The 21535-nt window shown below is 51.5% G+C and overlaps 1 protein-coding gene across 11 annotated transcripts in view; it reads right to left on the bottom strand.

Annotated features, from left to right (window-relative positions):
* The window catches only part of ZNF618 (zinc finger protein 618), a 363510-nt gene that overhangs the window by 16307 nt on the left and 325668 nt on the right, over positions 1–21535 (bottom strand). For all 11 annotated transcript variants that reach the window (XR_012648390.1, XR_012648392.1, XR_012648391.1 and 8 more), the window contains one exon: positions 6501–6578. Coding sequence is in view for 7 of the 11 variants with exons in the window: in XM_075015771.1 (XP_074871872.1) it covers positions 6501–6578 (78 nt within the window). In the remaining 4 variants the exon portion in view is untranslated. The remainder of the gene's footprint in view (positions 1–6500; positions 6579–21535) is intronic.

Below are 21535 nucleotides of genomic sequence, written 5' to 3'. Positions count from 1 at the left end.
TTGAACACCGCTCTGAGCTCCAGTACATTGATGTGTAGTGACTGTTCCGTGGGTGACCACAGTCCTTGAGTCACCTCTTTGCCCATGTGCGCTCCCCACCCTATGAGGGAGGCATCTGTAGTGAGAAAAACCGATATTTGCGGCTGGTGGAAGGGTACCCCTGTTAGCAAGTTCCTGGGGTTTACCCACCATTGCAGGGATTTGCGCACTCCGGCTGTGGGCGACACCACCCTGTGAACGGTGTGTACTGCCGGTTTGTATACACTCGCCAGCCAGTGCTGCATGCTGCGCATGTGTAACCTGGCGTTCTGCACTACAAACGTCGCTGCTGCCATGTGGCCCAGCAGCTGCAAGCACGTCAAGACCGGCACCGTAGGGCTGAAGGTGATGACTTGCACGAGGGAACCGATGGCTCGAAAGCGAGCCTCTGGTAGGTATACTCTCGCTGTAACCGAGTTTATGCGAGCCCCTATGAACTCTATGTCCTGTGTGGGGTCTATTTGTGATTTTGCCAGATTGATAACCAGGCCAAGTGAGGAGAACGTGTTTGCTGTGACGCGTATCATGCGCAGAACCTCCCCTTTCGAGGCCCCTTTGAGCAGGCAGTTGTCCAGGTACGGGAAAATAAATACCCCGTCTGTGCAGGTAGGCTGACACCACTGCCAAGGTCTTGGTGAAGACTCTGGGGGCCGAGGAGAGGCCAAACGGTAGGACCTTGTATTGGAAGTGTTCGTTGCCTACCATGAACCGGAGGAATCGCCGGTGAGCCGGATGGATGGTTATGTGGAAGTACGCGTCTTGTAAATCGAGGGCTGCGAACCAGTCTCCATCGTCCAGTGCTGTAAGGATGGAGGCGATTGTGATCATCCGAAAACGTTGCTTGCGCAGGTACCTGTTGAGGCCGCGAACGTCTAAGATGGGCCTCCAGCCTCCTGTCTTTTTCTCCGTGAGGAAATACCGGGAGTAGAACCCTTTCCCGTGCAGTTGCTCCGGCACTCTTTCCACCGCCCCTATGAGCATGAGATGGTCCACCTCCCGCCTGAGCCTCGCTACCTGGGAGGCCTCCTGGAGGTGGGGCTTGGGTGGAGGTCGTGACGGTGGGAGCGACTGGAAGGGGATGGCGTACCCCGTGGCTATGATCTCCAGCACCCATTTGTCTGTGGTGATCCTTCGCCACTGGTCGTAGAATGGTCGGAGGCGATGGTGGAATAGCCGCTTCAGATGACCTTGTGTGATGGTAGTGATGGCGCAGCCCTGGATCTGTATGTCAAACTTGTGGCCTTTGGCCCCGCCCCGAGGACGCACGGCTCTGTTGTGAGCGTCGCCTGGGAGTTCTGTACTGCTGGTGCTGTTGATGTCGCCCTTGCTCGTAACCCCTGTGATACTGGGGGCGCTGTTGCTGGTACTGGTACCGCCTTTGCTGAGGGTAGTACCTTTTCTTTGTGTATGGAGGGGTGTAAATCCCCAGGGTCCTGAGTGTGGCTCTTGAATCTTTACTGGAATGAAGGACCGAGTCAGTTGATTCAGCAAACAGCTTCTGCGAGTCGAAGGGAAGGTCAACTATCTTCGCCTGCAGATCCCTCGGTATACCCGAGGTCTGGAGCCAGGACTCCCTTCGCATCACCACTGCGGTTGCTGTGGAACGTGCTGCTGTGTCCGCAACGTCCAAAGCAATCTGAACTCCCGTCCTCGCAGCCGCGTAGCCTTCTTGCACTATGGCCTTGAGGACCGGCTTTTTGTCCTCTGGAAGTGAGTCCATGAGGGAGGTTAACCTGGAATAGTTGTCAAAATTATGGTTCGCTAAGTGCGCTGCGTAATTTGCCATTCGCAACGTTAAAGTGGAGGAGGAGTAGACCTTTCTGCCGAACAGCTCTAGCTTCTTGGCATCTTTGTCTGTTCCCCCTGTTTTAAATTGAGATGTTTTTGATCTTTGTTGCGAGGACTCCACCACCAGGGAGTTTGGCTGTGGGTGGCTAAACAGGAACTCCATGCCCTTCGCCGGCACGAAGTATTTCTTATCCGCTCTCTTTTCGACAGGCGGAATAGTTGCAGGGGTCTGCCATATCGTAGTGGCGGACTCTAAGATCGCTTCATCAAGCGGTATTGCTACTCTGGAGGAGGCCGGAGGTCTCAAATTTTTGAGGAGCTTATGGTGTTTCTCTTGCACCTCTGCTGTCTGGATGCCTTGCGTGAAGGCCACCCTCTTAAACAGCTCCTGAAACTGTTTGAGATCGTCCGTAGGATGGACGTCGCCCAGGGCCGTAGCCTCGTCCGGGGAGGAGAGCGAGGAACCGCTGGGGTACGTCTCTCTGGACCCTTCCGGTTCCTGCTGGTGATGGTACGCCCTCTCGCTGGAGGTTTGCGAGGGAAAATCTCGGGGTTCCATGACCAGTCCCCCCTGAGATGCTTGAGTCTCTGTCCCCGGTCGCAATTGCCCTCGGGGGTACGAGATAGTTTGTGGGGATCTTTCCCTAGTAGATTGCCGATGGTGTGTATGCCCCGCGTGGTAGGGGCGACCATGGCAGTATAGGCACTGTTCTTGGGAAGGTGACCTAGACCACTCCCTTGGTGCGTACCCTCTGCGTCTGGGGGAGGGAGATCGTCGAGACACTGGAGAGAGCGATTTCGCATAATAGTCCAGCGGTTCAAACCCCAGGAAGGGAGAAGGTGGTGCTAGCCATGGTGAGGCTGGTTGTAAAAATGGAGAAGGGGGCTCCGGGTAGGCTAGGGGGGACCCCTGCCTTCTGGTTGGAGTCTGCAACACGAGCGGAGGGCTGTGAGAAAGCAGCTCCACAGCCCTGTCCGGAGAGGGGCTGCAATGCCTCCTCTTGTGTGCAGCCTTCCCCCTCCCTGGAGGAGGTAACTCCGCCCCCTGACGCGCGGGGGATCCCGGCCCCGTCGGCACCGTGCTAGGCACGCTCGAAGGCGGTGCCGCACGTGCGGTGTCCTTCTGCACCTGCAGGCTACGTGCCTGCGCGCTCTGCACCGCCGGTTCCCTGGGGGTCGGTGCCGCTGCCTGCGGTGCCGCCGGTACCGGCTCTTGTTTAGCCGCCGCCCTGCCTGCGGTGCGGGGCGGCTGGCTGATTATCGGAGGCTGAGCCGCTTCCACGTGGCTCTCCGTGCCGCTGCCGATCAGCTGTTGCTGCGGCTGGGGGCTGCTTGCTCCTCCCGTCCCGCTCACTGTTGCTGCCGGCAGGGATCGGGCTGGAGAGACTTTCCTCCGTTTTTGCGCTGATGGAGTGAGGGAGGCAGCTTTCCTTTTAAGGGCCCCGGAGGGTCCCTCCTGCTGCGGCCGCTCCGGCACGTCTGGCTGGAGGGCCTTATCAAGAAGCAGCATTTTAATCCGCATCTCCCTGTCTCTCCGTGCTCTGGTTGTTAATTTAGCACAGAAGGCGCATTTCTGTGCCACATGGGACTCCCCCACGCACCTTATGCATAGACTGTGCCCATCAGACGCTGGCATCGCGTCTCGGCAGGACTCACATTTTTTAAAGCCTGAAGAGGACATTGTTGGTGAGTCTTTGAGTTTTTAAGCGGGTACTTAGCACCTTCTTTGTGCTGTTTTCCCCGTCCGATGGCCTGCCTCAGCAGGAGGCTGATGGCCGTAGCTCCTGGCCTCCGGCGCTTGTTACTGGGACTGGACTGAAGCTGTCCCGCTCGTAGTTTGTTTGTTGTTGTTTGGTTTTTTTTTTGTTTTTTTTTTTTTTGCAAAATAACAACCGGCTAACTCGTAGTAGCCTAAGTACCTGAAAAACTTTTAAAGAAAAACAGATAAAGTCGTTGAATACGCTATTTGGCCTTAGCCTAGTCGGATTCCGTCTGCAGCCGACAGCGGTTAAGAGGAACTGGCAGGGACCGGATCGCGCACATGGCCAGGAGCGCGCAAGGGAGTGGCGCGCGCCGGCGCATGCGCGGTCCGGCAGAAACTGCTTGGAAGATCCGATCTGCGGCACCGGGCAAGCCCGTCACCTATTGTGGAGCACCCACGGGGACACTCGAAGAAGAAAAACTGTTTCATAACAGTACGGGATTTATTATGTGCAATTATCCATTGGTGTTCAATATGGAGTTAATAAGATTTGTGCATTTCAGTTTCATCCTCCCTATCAGTCAGGCTGAGAATTATATAGATCATGGTTCTTTAGTTTTGCTTCATGCCGCCAATCCTTTAATTCAAGTTCAGCCTAGCTGTCCTCTTTATATTTTAGCACTAGATTGCAGACAATGCATTATATAGTAGCAGTCGGCCTGAACAAAGTACCCTACAGGGAGTGAAAGCTGGATATTGTACTGGGTAATTACAGAACAAATTCCTTTGCCTTGTATTCTGCCCTTCTATTTTTGCATCTCGGCCTGCAATTTATATTCTAATTGCTTCTTCCCATTGTGTAGTTATAATCGTCCCTAATTACCCTTTTAGCTTCTAGAATCACTGACGTACCAACAAGCCCCTGCTCTCACTCCTCGGGGCTGGCAGCATGTTCCTGGACTTCAGTTACTTGTGGGGGTGCAGGGAAGAGGGGAGGAACAGGGGACCAATGGATTCAACATTTTGAGTGGAAAGAGATTAGACATTTACTACAAAAGTTAAAATGTCTGCATGCGTTGGCAAGAAATGCATTCAGTCTGCATAGTGATACCAGATCCCACACACTACTAATAGTGGCACAGTTATACTGTACTTAGAAATCCAGTTATACTAGGTTCCTTAGGACAGTAGGGGAAGGGCTGCAAGCCATGTTGCGTGTCACTGATTATGCAGTTAAATTAATTCAACAGTATGCAGAAAAGCCCTTGCCACGTGGAATACAGGGATGTAATACACACACTCACCTGCAACTGCCTTTATATTCAGTTACACAGACCTCCACATGGAATGTGTGACGACAGAGTCTCACTCAGTAACTGTGATATTTATATTCTTTTGACCATTGCTCTGGTTGGTTACGACCTTCAGAACTGACATCCCAATGAGCTGCCTTTAGTAATGACACCCCCCTTGCCTTGCCCCTCGCTATAACCCAGATAGTAAATACGAAGTAATTCATACCAAGTGATTATTACTCTTAGTAGGAAATGGGACCAAGATGAACTCTCCCTTGGAGTGGAGGAGAGTCAATGCGACAGGCAGCACATGAAGATCCAGGATACGCAAAAGGAAATGCCAGGGACTGGTGTTAGACAAGGGTTACGCTAGGTGATAAGCAAAGAGAGGGTTACATTTTCTGTGCACACGTGGATAGGACATTCTGAGGGTTGCAGCCAATCAGATCATAGTACATTATAAGTATCCAGAAGGGAGGGTGAGGAGACAGAGGGCACAGCTCAATATGAGTAAAAATCATGTAAGGAAGCTTCCTGTTAATACATGCCGCAGAATATACAATACATGAGGCCTGTGAGTTTATGAGAGCAGAACATGTGATGGCGTGAAGAAGAGCCTGCAGATGATTATTTTTCTGAAATACTTACTTCAAACTGACATTCTCCCTCACTTCATGTGTCCCTGCCTGCTCCTATCTCTTCAGCAGTGCCCCCACATCTGCCCATCAGGGATTCTCCCCAGAGTCACAGCAATTGCTATTTGTTTACACCTTGTTCCAAGGTCAAGAAGAGATGGAGATTCATCCAGTGCAAACACACAAGGCAATTTGAGAGCAGGTTGAAAAACATAGATGGAAGGCTTTTCTGTTGGAGGTGGAGGTGTTCTAAGCTGCAACATTTTGTGAGAATGTGTCAATGTCACCCAAGCTGAGTGTTTTGGGAAAAAGTTTGGACAATGTCAAAATGTACCTTTTTGACTTTTTCAAACAGATTAACTCAAAATGGATTTTTTCTAGAACTGTCTTTGATGGAGAATGTAGACATTCCACAGCTTGTATCTGTAGGAATGAAGTCAAATGTAGCAACTGTGAAATGGGCCTTCCACACCCTGCAGAGTTCTAGTCAATACAAATATATGCTAGGAACTGTGGGACAAAAGCCTTCTCTCAGTTTTAAGATAACTATTTCGAGTGGATACGGGATTTTATCTACCCAGGGAATTTTAACCCCAATAGGAGGGCTGACTGATTAGGGCTAATTAAATGAGTGGTATCTGGATCCTGTAGGGATAAACAAGACTGGAGAGATGTAATTTGAGATGCTCTGTACAAACCACATGCGTGCTTTCAATCTTCCATTGAAAAGTGACCTGAAATATGCACTCGATTACATATCGGAGAGCCTGGCACTCCCGTAGCCACTGCCTCATATTCCCTGGTCTCTAGTTTTTTCCTGAAGATAAGAGAGAGAATCCTTGGCACTTTGGGAAGCTGGGACTGGTCCTGCTTTGAGTCAGGGTTTCAATTTGACGACCTCCTGAGGTCTCTTCCAGCCCTATGATTCTAAGTGCGAACACAGGATGCTCTATGGACACAAAACTAGGTCAGCACCCAGAATCAGTGCAGGATTTAATACTCTGTGTTGTCTGAAAAATAAATCAGAAGTGCCCATCTTACCTGCATGGGACTGCATGTGCTCCAGCAGGTTGTTATAAAACTGAAACTGGATTCCACAAGCTCCACAGGTGTAAGGTTCTGCGTGGGAGAGATCAGTTCAGACGAATCACACAGTGCGTGGGAGAAAAAGCACAAATGCACATTTCATAATGGAACTCTGTGGTGCTTTAGCATCTGAGACAAAAATCCATCAGTCATGTCAGAAGACCTGCTCGCTTTATAGCGATTACGCATGTGAATAAGGGTTTGCAGAACCAAGCCCTGATTCAAGATAGCACTTAAAGTGAATACTTCCTGAATTATGGTCTTAGGCTCTAAATCTGCAGACTGTTATGCCTGTGCTTAACTCTACTCACATTAGAAGCCAGCAAGACTACTACAAACACATGCAGAAATGTTTGCAAGATTGGGGCTTTAGTATGGGTGCACATTTACATAGTAACAGTTCTGTAACTCATCCCTCCTGAAGATTTGGTCTTCTTTTAATTCCTCTCTAGCCTATTTTGTCTTTAACTGAATTTAATTTTAAAACAGTTCTGTATTTGCAGTCTCTGCATTTTTTCTTGATGAAAACTGGGCCAGAGGAAGGGGCTGTGCTCTGAGGGGCTGGAAGCAGAACAGAGGCTATGCCAAACCCTCCTTCCCAGAACTGGGACTAGCAGGAGTGTTGTGTGTGCAAGTGAGAATTAGCTTTCTGGCCACTGGCCAAGATCAGAACAAGGTGGGCTGGTTGCACAGGGCATTGCTGCACCTAGCTGCTAGGGTGGACAGAGGCTCTGCCCAGAGTGCAGCACAGCAAACAGAGCTATGCCAGGGGACTGAGCAGGAGATTGCAGCCAAGTTAGCCAGAAGAGGATGGAAATGCTGTTCAAACTACCTTTAGCTGGTATGAATATAGCTACAAAACTTGTACTTGGGCCACTAATGATCGGACTGATAATTTATTTCCACTCTGACAAGAAGTAAACTGAAAACTTAATTTTTCAATGAGCTGATGCTCAAACTTATTTCAGTTGCTTGTTTGTAATAACAGTGTTGACCATTGTGCATTGATCACGAGATATGTTATGAAGACACCACATACAGCAAAGCAGTCATAGTGCTGCAATTTAATTCCGTACCTTCCGTACCAGCTCATTTGCAGTGTCTGTGCTGTTACGCTTCACAACTGTAGATTCGATAAAGTATTTCATACTCTGCATATAAATTACAATTATGGACCTTCTTGGGCATAAACAGAATCACACTCAGTGTTAACACATATTTAAAATGTTTATCTACACTTGTAGGGAACAAGTATGATACTATAACTGAGAAATATCCTTGCAGACTGTATATGCACAAAGGAAGGAGTAAGCATCTCACAAGGTTCATAACACTCATTTTCCATGCACTACTAACTAGGTTACAATCCTGCCACCATCCCTCTCTGACAGAGGTGAACAGAACTGCACGCACTGGGAGAAGAAAATCAACAAAGCCCCCAAACAGAAACCTCGGGAGCTGAGACATCAGAAAACAACTGCAGGGATTAAACTCACTTCAGTGAACATGCTACAGAAACAGCAGGCAGGGGCAGTATGAAACAAGGGGAAGACTGAGGCTGTGCCAGCTCAGCTTAGCACTGGATTTCATTCCTATATTAATTTTACACTGGAGCCATATTTTGATTGTGGTGTGTGAGTTTGGAAATACTTTCGCTCAATCGAAATAGCTGTTAGGGGAAAGCAGGACGTTTTGACTTCTTACTACAATGTATTTAAGTGTTTGGGCACTTGAGATGGAATGGGAAGCTGACTGAGAAAACCGGCAGTTTTTAGTGACGCAATCAGCAGTGGGGTACTTAACAAGAGCAACTTGCAACTATCCTTAAGTTCCAGAGTCAATATCAGAGAGGTAGCCGAGTTAGTCTGTATCTTCAAAAACAACAAGCAGTCCCATGGCACCTTATAGACTAACATATTTTGGAGCATGAGCTTTCATTGGCAAAATCCCGCTTTGGCAGATGCATGATGATGCACGACGATTACCATGAATGGGGCAAGTCACAAAAACTCAGAGCTGGCCTCTGGCTGCTGACAGACTCAGGAAGGCAGCACTGCATTAATTTGGTTTGTGTTTCAAATGTGTTCTTCACTGTTAAAAAGTTACTATAACATTTGACAAGTTAAAATCCTGCTACTCATTTCTATATCAAAATCTTTGGCAAGTTCTGCAGAACTATGGAATACACAGGGTCCTGAACATAAATGCTCAAAAATCCCATTCCTGTCCTCTACCCCAAACTAAGACACAAAGGAGGACACCTTTGTGAGAAGTACAGCTAAATAAAAGAGCATAAATCAATTCTACTAAAGGCAGCACTCTAAAGCTGTTTCTCTTCTTGATTATTTTCTGCTTACATTTCTTTATCCACTTCCTCTTTCCTTCCAAGCTCATCTCATCACATTGGACACCACCTCATTGTCTCTCTCCCTGCCCTGTTTCTCATTTTAAATTGTCTGCTTTTCTATATTTTACAAAGCATCTTCCTCCTCCTAGTTCTCCATTTGCTGTCTACCCTCTTCTCTCACACTCTTTATTCCCTTCTCTCTTGTCCTTTGCTAGTCTCTCTCCCCTCCCTGCACCTCATGCTGTCTTTTGGATTATGTGTGTTTTTTCTTTCCTCCTTGCTTCCCTGTCACACAAGATTGTTTCATCCTCTCCGCAGGGTATGGTTTACCAGTTGGGTATCATTCTTGACTCCTCGCCTGTTGATATCCTCCCAGACCTCCCTGGTCTTTCTTTTATGCCCTGGACTCTTGCCTAGACTCGTAAAACCTCTCTGGCCTACCTGTCTCTTGCTTTACACCCTTCTCCCCACTCCCCAACATGCTCCTGTTATGGTCACAGATCAGGTGCACCCATAATTTTATCCTCTGTGTTGCTTCTAAATGCAGCAGTATCAGGCCTTGAGCCTTTACCTCTCCTGGGCTGTAATGCCATGATTCTCCCACTGCTAGAGTGGGTCTTGGGCCACAACACCCTGATAGCAACCATTTTTTCCTAGCAGTTCTATTTGATTTAGAGCACCTGTGTATATTCCCTTCCAGAGGCTGAGTGTTGTGTTCCAGTGATCAGAGCAGTCCTTGCTTTGCATTTAGAACAGATATGAAAACAGTCAAGAGGTTACACACATTTCTATCCTGCCTAAAGACATACCATCCACTTCTTCAGACCTCCTGTTTGGTCTCTGAATCTCAATATTGTTCCGTGGGGTGTGTTCTTTTTAAACTTGCTCCAATTCTTGTTATCTCCTGTGTTCCCAAGCCTACTGTTCTCTTGAGACATTGTTTTCTGTCCTGTCAGTTTTTCTCCACAGCCCATACTAGCATGTTCACCCGGTCACAACCAGGTCCATAAGCTATTACGGAGCAGCTCCACATCTGTCACACACTGCCCCCCACTGACACTGAATGGTGTCAGTGATGCACCTTCTTCCTGTAACCCTCTTTGACCAAACTGGATGGGTACAAATGGGAAGATTTCACATGGCCGTATTATCACAGAACTTCTGGGCTGAAGCTGCCACTTTCTTCTCATGTTCTTTGGTGACAGATGGGAGAGGAGTAGGTTGGATATTAGGAAAAACTGTTTCCCCAGGAGGGTGGAGAAGCACTGGAACGCATTGCCTAGAGAGGTTGTGGAATCTCCATCCCTCGAGGTTTTCAAGTCCCGGCTTGACGCACTCCTGGCTGGGATGACTTAGATGGGGTTGATCCTGCTTTGGGCAGGGGGCCGGACTCAATGACCTCCTGAGGTCCCTCCCAGCCCTTGGATTCTATGATAGTCTGCTGGGGCATGAGGCAGCTAGTGAGTCCACATTCACCACAGTGCTGGTCACCATGGCTTTACTCTACTCTTGGGATCAAGACAGGCAAAGCTGTTGTTAACTAAGCAATAACTCTGGGGCTGTGGTTCCACACTGTCAGGTGGTGCAGAGCTACAGGCCCCCAGCAGCTCTGGCATGCATTTCACGGTATCCATCCCCCTTGGGCGCTACGTGTATGAGGAAACCATCTCCTTCCTCAGGGAGGACTCTTTACTCCCTCCTCAGAGACCAGTTTCTCTCTCTGCCCCATCCTCCAGGATGGCTGAGCATCAGGCTCTCCTTAGGAGAGGCTCCAGGTACCATGATAAGAGGACCTGCTTGTCTAGCTATTCCAATTGGCCTCAGAGTCCTTGCACTGGCTGGGGAATATGGAGGAAGTTCCCCCCACCCCTTGACCCAAGCCCATTTGCACTCTCAGACACCTGGGAGGGATTCTGAGTTTTCCACCATTGTTCCTAGGGTGGTGGGCGGAGCCATGAAAAGAGCCCCTCCCTTCTCTCAACTACTTCATTTCCCTTTGAAAAGGCTGCCTGCAGCTTCTGGCAGTGAGCTGAGCAGTTTGTCTCCATCTGCCCTGGAGTTTGGCTGTGTACCTCAAATAAAGACAGGGTTTCAAATTTCCAACATCATATCCCAGTAAAATATCAAACAGAATAGCCTTTAACATTCCCCGTTAGCAACCCTGAGCCCTCCTAGGTCTTACAGTGATCTGTGACAATGGCTTTGCCCTTTGAGCTTTCCCAACTGGCTGTCTTGCAAGCACCTGGTGTTGGTTCAGCCCAAGGGCCTGACTAGGATATGTGTCCTTTCATCCCTAGAACAACTCCCTATTATCTTCCACCGGAAGTGGCCTGTTTCCATACTCACAGGCTGTATCTAGCAGCATCACTGGTTTCTGAGGGTTGAAGTCAACCCGTGGCACTCACAGGCTCCAGATGAGTTGGCTGCATAACTCTCTCCCTGCACTGGCTGAGTTCTAAGTTTAACTCTATAGATCTGAAATGCAGGATGCCCCTGCAGGACTGTGTTCCTCCTTACAGGACATGTGAAGCAGCCATTCTCCTAGTCAACACACCCTGACACTTCAGAGCTAAAAAAGCATGAACTGCTATGGTATCAGCTAATGGGCCAAGGCTCCATAGCTGGCCTCTATGACAACTTACGTCGTCTGTGGATCTCTCATATGGGGACCTGTCGCTTATACTGACTAGTCGATTACAGCCTGACTAGGCAATTTGGCTATGTTTACACAACAGTCTAACCTGAAATAAGGTACGCAATTGTGTAGCTTATTTCAAGTCAAGTTTGAAACAGGCTATTTCGGTGTGTGGTGTTGTCTAAACTGCACATGTTGAAATAAAGTGCTACTTTGACACCTCTCTTACTCCTCCTTCGATTAGATGTACAGGGATGTCAAAAAAGTCTGCCCATTATTTCAAAAATATTTTGAAATTGCAGGCGCATTGCGTAGACCTCAGGCAGCTATTTTGGGGTACTGCTGGCCGTACAGATACAGCCTTTCAGGGTGTATGACCCAGTCTGTTACAGACATGACACTGCTTTTCCCCACTCACCCCGGGGCCCCTCTCAGGTATCCTCCTCCTTTCTGCACTAGATCCTCCCCCCACAGTGGGCTGACCTGCTTTGCATATCTAGGGAACATCCACCCTGCAATCCTATGTATGAGTCATTTCCCCTTGTCTTTCCTCTAGTAACTAAACCTGGTACTCACATGCTCACCAGACAGTTGCCCTGTGGTAGGGAGGCCTTAAATACTAACCCCATCTTCAGGCAACGTGAGCACAAATCAGAACCCCATTCCAAAGCTCAAGGTTTGAGCCATTTGCCTAGGTAACTGCTGGCTGCATCGCCACCCCATATAAATCAACCCCTTAATCATTTCAGCCCCTCACAATCTTTTCCTATCGGCCTTTGCAGTCAGAACAGGTTTAAGGAGGACAGATGCTTTAAACTATTTATAAGCCTCAGTCTGTCTCATCTATTTGGCTGTTGGTTTCTGTAGTTCTCCCTTGCACCTGTCAGGAGCTCACAAGATGCAGCCAATCTGCTGGAGGGTGCATCATAAGCTTTCATAAGGCAGTGAGATAGGCATCAATAATCTGCCTGCCCTTAAACTGGCGGAAGATAGGGGAAGAGCAATTTAGCATCTTTGCTCCCTGTGCAATCATAGAATCAGAAAAGAATCACAGAACTCTACGGCAGGAAGGGTCCTCAGGAGGTCATCTAGTCCAGACCCCTGCCTAAAGTAGGATCAACCCCAACTAAATCATCCCAGCCATGACTCGTTCAAGACGGGACTTAAAAACCTCTAGGGATGGAGATTCCACCACTTCTCTAGGTAACACATTCAAGTGCTTCACCACCCTCCGGGTGAAATAGTTTTTCCTAATATCCTACACCTTTCCTTGTGTAACTTCAGACCACTACTCCTTGTTCTGCCATCTGTCACCACTGAGAAAGAAAGGTTACTCACCGTAGTAACGGTGGTTCTTCGAGATGTGTCCCCGTGGGTGCTCCACATTAGGTGTCAGGCTCGCCCGGAGCCGCAGATCGGATCTTCCAAGCAGTTTCTGCCGGACCGCGCATGCGCCGGTGCGCGCCACTCCCCCGCGCGCTCCCAGCCACGTGTGCGATCCAGTCCCCGCCAGTTCCTTGATCAACCGCCTCGGATGCTCCTGCAAAACACTAAACAGAGATCCGAAGCGGGGAGGATGGGCGGGTAGTGGAGCACCCACGGGGACACATCTCGAAGAACCACCGTTACTACGGTGAGTAACCTTTCTTTCTTCTTCGAGTGTCCCCGTGGGTGCTCCACATTAGGTGACTACCCAGCAGTAACCCAAGACAGGAGGTGGGTAATCGAAGTATGTGCAGCTTGTCCCCGAGAGGACCGCTGTCGAGAGACGGGTATCCTCTTGGAATACCCTGTGAAGGGCGTAATGTTTGGCGAAGGTGTCACAGGATGACCAGGTCGCCACTCTGCAAATGTCTTTTAGCGCAATGCCCTTGAAAAAGGGCTGTTGATGCTGCCACCGCCCTAGTGGAATGAGCTCTGGGCATGGCCAGGAAAGGAGTCTTTTTGAGTTTGTAGCACTTTTTAACGCAAGATACGATGTGCTTCGAGATTCTCTGCGAAGAGAGACATTCTCCTTTTGATTTGGGAGCGATAGAGACTAGGAGTCTATCCATTCTCTGGAAGGACTTGGTCCTGTCTATATAGAAAGCTAGCGCCTCCTCACGTCCAGGAGGTGTAGGCGCGCGTCTTTGTCAGAGTTATGAGGCTTTGGATAAAACGAGGGTAAACAATAGGTTCGTTAGTATGAAACTCAGAAGAAACTTTAGGAACAAAGGCTGGATGCAGCCGTATGGTTACCGCCTCCTTGGAAAAAACAGCGCAGGGTGGCGTTGCCATAACTGCCGCAAGCTCGCTCACCCTGCGAGCTGACGTGATTGCGAGAAGAGAGGTCGTCTTTATCATAAGGAGGCAGAGGAAAACCGTGGCCAAAGGCTCGAACGGTGGTCCCCTTTTCGCATTAAGCACCAGGTCCAAGTTCCACGAAGGTGGAAGCGGTTTCCGAGGGGGGGGTATAGGTTTACCAGCCCTTTAAGGAACCTGGTAACCATGGGATGGGCGAACACCGTGTGCCCTGTCTCTCCGTGTCTGAATGCCAAAAAGGCGGCAAGGTGGACCTTAAACGAGGATAGCGAGAGTCCTCCTCTCTTGAGGTCCAGTAAATACTCCAATATCACAGCCATAGGCACCGAAAGGGGGGCTAGCTGTTTGGTAGAACACCATGCCGTAAAGCGAGTCCATTTCTGCTGGTAGGTCTTCCTGGTGGAAGTCCTCCTGCTACTTTCTAGGACTTGCTGCACTTCCTCCGTACATGTGCTCTCTAGGGAGCTGAGCCATGGATTAACCACGTTTGCAGTCGCAGGCCTTGGTGGTGCGGATGCACTATGGACCCCTGGGCTTGCGTGAGCAGATCCGGCGCCACCGGAAGGGGCATCGGTGGCTGGTCCGACATGCGCAGGAGTAGGGGGAACCATTGCTGTTGATCCCACGTTGAGACTATCGGGATCATTCAGGCTCCTTCCCTCCTGGCTTTCTGCAACACCTTGTGGATGAGCACTGTGGGAGGGAAAGCGTAAAGCAGGGGGCCCCTCCAAGAGATCGCGAAGGTGTCCCTCAGGGACCCCCGTCCCAGTCCTGCCCTGGAGCAGAATCGTGGGCACTTCTTGTTGTGCTGAGTAGCAAACAGGTCAATCTGGGGAAAAACCCCATGCATGAAAAATCGGTTGCAGCAGATCGGGACGGATCTGCCACTCGTGCGTGAGTGCGAAACGCCTGCTCAGCTGGTCTGCCTTCACATTGTGAACGCCTGGGAAGTACGAGGCTTCCAGGGTTATATTGTTGGCGATGCAGCAGTTTCACGACCGGACTGCTTCTGCACATAAGGCACGGGACCGAGCTCCTCCTTGCCGATTCATATAAAACATGGTGGAGGTATTGTCTATACTGATCCCGACTACTTTGCCTTTTATATGGTCTCGAAAGTGTCTGCAGGCGTTGAACACTGCTCTGAGCTCCAGTATATTTGTGTGCAGTGACTGTTCCGTGGAGGACCACAGCCCTTGCATCACCTCTTCGCCCATGTGTGCTCCCCACCCTATGAGGGAGGCGTCTGTAGTAAGAAAAACCAATATGTGTGGTTGGTGGAAGGGTACCCCTGTTAGCAGGTTCTCGGGGTTTACCCACCATTGCAGGGATTTGCGCACCTCTGTTGTGGGCGACGCCACCCTGTGAACAGTGTGTGCTGCTGGGTTGTATACGCTCGCCAGCCAGTGCTGCATGCTGCGCATGTGTAACCTGGCGTTCTGTTGTACGAACGCCGCTGCTGCCATGTGGCCCAGCAGCTGTAAGCACGTCAGAACCAGCACCGTAGGGCTGAAGGTGAAGACTTGCACGAGGGAGCCGACGGCCCGAAAGGGAGTCTCTGGTAGATACGCCCTCGCTGTAATAGAATTTATGTGTGCCCCTACGAACTCTATGTCCCGCGAGGGGTCTATCTTTGATTTTGTCAGATTGATAACCAGGCCGAGCGAGAGAACGTGCCTGTTGTGACGCATATTATGCGTAGTACCTCCTCCTTCGAGGCCCCTTTGAGTAGGCAGTCATCCGGATACTGGAATATAAATACCCCCTGTCTGTGCAGGTAGGCTGACACCACTGCCAAGGGCTTGGTGAAGACTCTGGGGGCCGAGGAGAGGCCAAACGGTAGGATCTTGTATTGAAAATGTTCTTTGCCTACCACGAGAAAACAGAGGAATCGTAGGTGAGCCGGATGAATAGTTATGTGAAAATACGCGTCTTATAAGTCGAGGGCTGCGAACCAATCTCCATCGTCTAGTGCCGTAAGGATGGAGGCGATTGTGATCATCCGAAAGCGTTGCTTGCGCAGGTACCGGTTGAGGCCTCGAAAATCTAAGATGGACCTCCCGCCTCCTGTCTTTTTCCCCGTGAGGAAGTACCTGGAGTAGAACCCTCTCCCTTGCAGTTGCTCCGGCACTCTTTCCACTGCCCCTATGAGCATGAGATGGTCTACCTCCTGCTTGAGCCTCGCCACGTGGGAGGCCTCCTGGAGGTGGGGCCTGGGTGGAGGTCATGGCGGTGGGAGCGACTGGAAGGGGATGGCGTACCCCGTGGCTATGATCTCCAGCACCCATTTGTCTGTGGTGATCCTTCGCCACTGGTTATAGAATGGTCGGAGGCGATGGTGGAATAACCGCTTCGGATGACCTTGCGACGGTAGTGATGGCGCAGCCCTGGATCTGTGTGTCAAACTTGTGGCCTTTGGCCCTGCCCCGAGGACGCACGGCTGTGTTGGGAACGACGCCTGGGAGTTCTGTACTGCTGGTGCTGTTGATGTCGCCCTTGCTCGTAACCCTTGTGGTACTGGGGATGCTGTTGCTGAGTCCGCAACATCCAGGGCGATCTGAACTCTCGTCCACGAGGCCGCGTAGCCTTCTTGCATGATGGCCTTGAGCACTGGTTTCTTGCCCTCTGGAAGCGAGTCCATGAGGGAGGTTAACCTAATGTGGTTATCGAAATTATGGTTCGCTAGATGCGCTGCGTAATTTGCCATTCGCAACAGTAGAGTGGAGGAGTAGTAGACCTTTCTGCCCAACAGCTCTAGCTTTTTGGCATGTTTGTCTGTTCCCCCACATTGCGACGACTCCACCACCAAGGAATTTGGTTGTGGGTGGCTGAACAGGAACTCCGTGCCCTTTGTCGGCACGAAGTTTTTTTTTTTGTTTTTTTTTCCGCTCTCTTGTGGACAGGCGGAATAGTCGCAGGAGTCTGCCATATCATAGTGGCAGACTCCAAGATTGCGTCATTAAGCGGTATTGCTATTTTGGAGGAGGCCGGAGGGCTCAGATTTTTGAGGAGCTTATGGTGTTTCTCTTGCACCTTAGCTGTCTGGATGCCTTGCGTGAAGGCCACCCTCGTAAAACAGCTCTTGGAACTGTTTGAGATCGTCCGGAGGATGGACGTCTCCCGGGGCCGTAGCCTCATCCGGGGAGGAGAGCGAGGAACCACTGGGATACGTCTCTGTGGACCCTTCCAGTTCCTGCTGGTGATGGTACACCCTCTCACTAGAGGTTTGCAAGGGAAAATCTCGGGGTTCCATAACCAGTCCCGAACTCCTCCTTGCCGATTCATATAAAACATGGTGGAGATGCTTGAGTCTCTGTCCCCGGTCGCAATTGCCCTCGGGGGTACGAGATCGTTTGTGGGGATCTTTCCCTGGTAGATAGCCGATGGTGTCTATGCCCCGCGTGGTAGGGGCGACCATGGCAGTATAGGCACTGTTCTTGGGAAGGTGACCTAGACCACTCCCTTGGTGCATACCCTCTGCGTCTGGGGGAGGGCTGGAGAGAGCGATTTTGCATAATAGTCCAGCGGTTCAAACCCCAGGAAGGGTGAAGGTGGTCCCAGCCAGGGTGAGGCTGGTTGCAAAAAAATGGAGAAGGGGGCTCCGGGTAGGCTAGGGGGGACCCCTACCTTCTGGTTGGAGTCTGTAACATAAGCGGAGGGCTGTGAGAAAGCAACTCCACAGCCCTGTGCGGAGAGGGGCTGCAATGCCTCCTCTTGTGTGCAGCCTTCCGCCTCCCTTGAGGAGGTAACTCCGCCCCCTGACGTACAGGGGATCCCGGCCCTGTGCGCACCGAGCTCGGCACGCTCGAGGGCGGTGCCGCAGGTGCGGTGTGCTCCGGTGCCTGCAGGCTGCGTGCCTGCGCGCTCTGCACCGCCGGTTCCCCGGGGGTTGGTGCTGCTGCCTGCGGTGCTGCCGGTACCGGCGCTTGTTTAGCCGCCGCCCTGCCTGCGGTGCGGGGCGGCTGGCTGATTATCGGAGGCTGAGCCGCTTCCACGTGGCTCTCCGTGCCGCCGCCGATCAGCTGTTGCTGCAGCTGGGGGCTGCTCGCTCCTCCCGTCCCACTCGCTATTGTTGCCGGCAGGGATCGGGCTGGGGAGGCTTTCCTCCGTTTTTGGCAGCTTTCCTTTTATGGGCCCCGCAGGGTCCCTCCTGCTGCGGCCGCTCCGGCACGTCTGGCTGGAGGGCCTTATGAAAAGCAGTTTTAAGCCGCTGCCCTGCTTGCGGTGCCGGGCGGCTGGCTGATCATCGGAGGCTGAGCCGCTTCCACGTGGCTCTCCCTGCCGCCGCCCATCAGCTGTTGCTGCGGCTGGGGGCTGTGCGCTCCTCCCGTCCCGCTCGCTGTTGCTGCCGGCAGGGATCGGGTTGGGGAGACTTTCCTCCATTTCTGCGCTGATGGAGTGAGGGAGGCAGCTTTCCTTTTATGGGCCCCGGAGGGTCCCTCCTGCTGCGGCCGCTCCGGCACGTCTGGCTGGAGGGCCTTATCAAAAGCAGCATTTTAAGCCGCATCTCCCTGTCTCTCCTTAATCGCCTCTCGGCAGGACTCACATTTTTTTAAAGCCTGAAGAGGACATTGTTGGTGAGTCTTTCAGTTGTTAAGCGGGTACTTAGCACCTTCCCTGTGCTGTTTTCCCCGTCTGATGGCCTGCCCCAGCAGGAGGCTGATGGCCCGATGCTCCTGGCCTCCGGCGCTTGTTACTGGGACTGGATTGAAGCTGTCCCGCTTGTAGTTTGTTTGTTGCTTTTGTTTTTTTTTTTTTTTTTTTTTTTCAAAAATAACAACCGGCTAACTTGCAGTAGCCTAAGTACTTGAAAAACTTTAAAGAAAAACAGATAAAGTCGTTGAATACGCTACTTGGCCTTAGCCTAGTTCGGATTCCATCTGCAGCCGACGGCGGTTAAGAGGAACTGGCGGGGACCGGATCGCGCACGTGGCCGGGAGCGCGCGGGGGAGTGGTGCGCACCGGCGCATGCGCGGTCCAGCAGAAACTGCTTGGAAGATCCGATCTGCGGCGCCGGGCGAGCCTGACACCTAATGTGGAGCACCCACGGGGACACTCGAAGAAGAACAGTCTCTCTCCATCCTCTTTAGATCCTCCCTTCAGGAAGTTGAAGGCTGCTATCAAATCACTCCTCAATCTTCTCTTCTGCAAACTAAATAAGCCCAAATCTCTCAGCCTCTCCTCACAGGTCACATGCTCCAGCCCCTTAATCATTTTCATTGCCCTGCGCTGAACCTGCTCTAATGTGTCCACATCTTTTCTGAACTCGACACAATACTCCAGAAGTGGTCTCACCCGTGCCGAGTAGAGGGGAATAATAACTTCTGTAGATTTGCTGGAAATGCTTCTCCTAATGCTCTCCAATATGCCGTTAGCCATCTTGGCTACAAGGGCATGCTGTTGACTCACATCCAGCCTCTCATCCACCACAATCCCCAGATCCTTTTCTGCTGCACCGCTACTTAGCCAGTTGGTCCCCAGACTGTAACAAGGCTTGGAATATTTCCAACCCAAGTGCAGGACTCTGCATTCTCCTTGTTGAACCTAATCAAATTTCTTTTGACCCAATCCTCCAATTTGTCTAGGTCACTCTGGAACCTATCCCTACCCTCCAATGTATCTACCTGACCCCCAAGCTTATTGTCATCTGCAAATTCACTGAGGGTGCAATTTACCCGCCCCATCCAGGTCATTAATAAATATGTTGAACAGCACTGGCCCTAGAACTGATCCTTGGGGCACTTCATTTGAAACTGATCACCAACCAGACATTGAGCCATAGACCAGCCATTGACATTGGGCCCGACCATCTAGCCAGCTTTCTATCCATCTTACAGTCCACGTATCCAATCCATGCTTCCTTAACTTATGAGCAATGCTGTGGGAGACTGTATCAAAAGCTTTGCTAAAGTCAAGGTATATCACATCCATTGACTTCTCCACGTCCATAGAGCCAGTTACCTCATCACAGAAGCTAATCAGATTGGTCAGGCACGACTTGCCCTGCATGAATCCAAACTGACGACTCTTGATCACTTTCCCCTTTCACGTGCTGCAAAATTCATTCCTTGAGGATCCCTTCCATGATTTTTCCAGGGCCTGAGGTAAGGGTGTCCAGTCTATAGTTCCCTGGCTTGTCCTTCCTTCCTTCTTTAAACATGGGCACTACGTTTGTCTTTTTCCAGTCATTTGGGCCCTCTCCCAATCTCCACGAGTTTTCAAAGATAATAGCCAAAGGAAATGCCATGACAGCTGCAAATTCCCTCAGTGCCCTTGTGTAGCTGGTCTGGGGCTCCTGGAAGGGCTCTTCCTCCTCCGGGTCAGTGGGCGGCCATCCCGCCCCACTGCCACGAGTACCAACCAACCCCCAGGTCACTCGTTTGGGGGAGTTTCACCTTGGCTCAGGCAGTGAGAGGCAACATTTCAAAGCCCCCTTCCTTACCTCGGGCAGATGCTGGGGAAAATTAGCTTTTGTCAGGGCCTAGCCTGAGGTCCAGGAAACAACAGGCCCACAGTCTTAGAAGGCCCCCAGCCCTAGCCCAGGGCAGGGTGGCACACCCACAGTTCACAGAAGGCCCCTGGCCCTAGCTCAGGCTGGGGCAACAAACCCAGAGTCTTAGAAAGCCCCCAGCCCTAGCCCAGGGCAGGGTGGCAGACAGCCAAAAGCAGCCCATATTCTGGTGCAAGGCAGCGCAGGCCCAGGCCCTAATTCAGGGCAGGGTGACAAAACCAATGGAGCCCAAGTCCTGGTGCAAGGCTGGGCAGCAAACAATCAGTAGTCGCCAAAAAGCCCAGGCCCTCTCTCAGGGTGGGGCAGCGCACAAACAGAAGAGCCCGTGCCCTGCTGCAAGGTGAGGAAGGTCCAGGCCCTGGTGCATAGCAGGGCAACAAACACACACTCTAGAAAGCCTAGGCCCTCACTCAGGACGGTGCAGCAACCCAACAGTTCATGGGAGGTCCAGGCCCTTGCTCAGGGTGTGGCGACAATCCAACAATTCACAGACTGCTCAGGACGGGGCAGCACACAACAGACACTCTGCCCGTGCTTGCAGGGGTCGGAAGGGGCACACGGCAGGTGGGTGGCAGGGGGGGCGTGGGCTCACCCACTGCACTGTGTCCCAGCCCAGGGGCCCTGGTCTCAGCAGCACGGCCTGTTGTGCGGGTCAGTGGGGAATCGAGACACACCAATCCTAGGTCCTTTAATGGTCTTTACTGCCCCTAGACCACTCCCAGTCCCCCTCCAACCTGGCACATACACTGTGTCCTGCTGACTTCTCATACTCACAGGGTTCCAGGTCTGTCTGGGGTTCAGGTGGCCTGATTCAGGACTGTATGGGCTATAGATTCTGTGGCCCCAGGCTGGCTCGGGGTGCAGGCTGAGGCTCATTCTCCTGCTGCCTGAGGCTGGCTCGGGGTGCAGGCTGAGGTAGATACTCTGGTCAGTCCTCAGGGTCCAGCTGGTTTTCTTCAGGCCGCAGATTCTGCTGGGTTCCCCAGGGTGTCAGGATCGGCAAGGCTCCAGGTGGCCCAACCCAGGCCTTGGACTCACTCAGCTGGTCCTCCATCTCCCAGGCTGGGAGCCCAGAGCTCTGGCTCCCTGGAGGCTGGCCCCCGGCAGAGTCCTCAGGTTGCCAGGCAGGGAGCACAGACCCATTGTCTGGCTCCTCTGGAGGCTCGGTGCCGACCGAGCTCTAAGCCCTGGCTTTT

The sequence above is a fragment of the Carettochelys insculpta genome, chromosome 21 (genome assembly GCF_033958435.1).
Source record: "Carettochelys insculpta isolate YL-2023 chromosome 21, ASM3395843v1, whole genome shotgun sequence".
NCBI lineage: Eukaryota > Metazoa > Chordata > Testudines > Carettochelyidae > Carettochelys > Carettochelys insculpta.
This window is presented reverse-complemented; position numbering and strand designations above follow the sequence as displayed.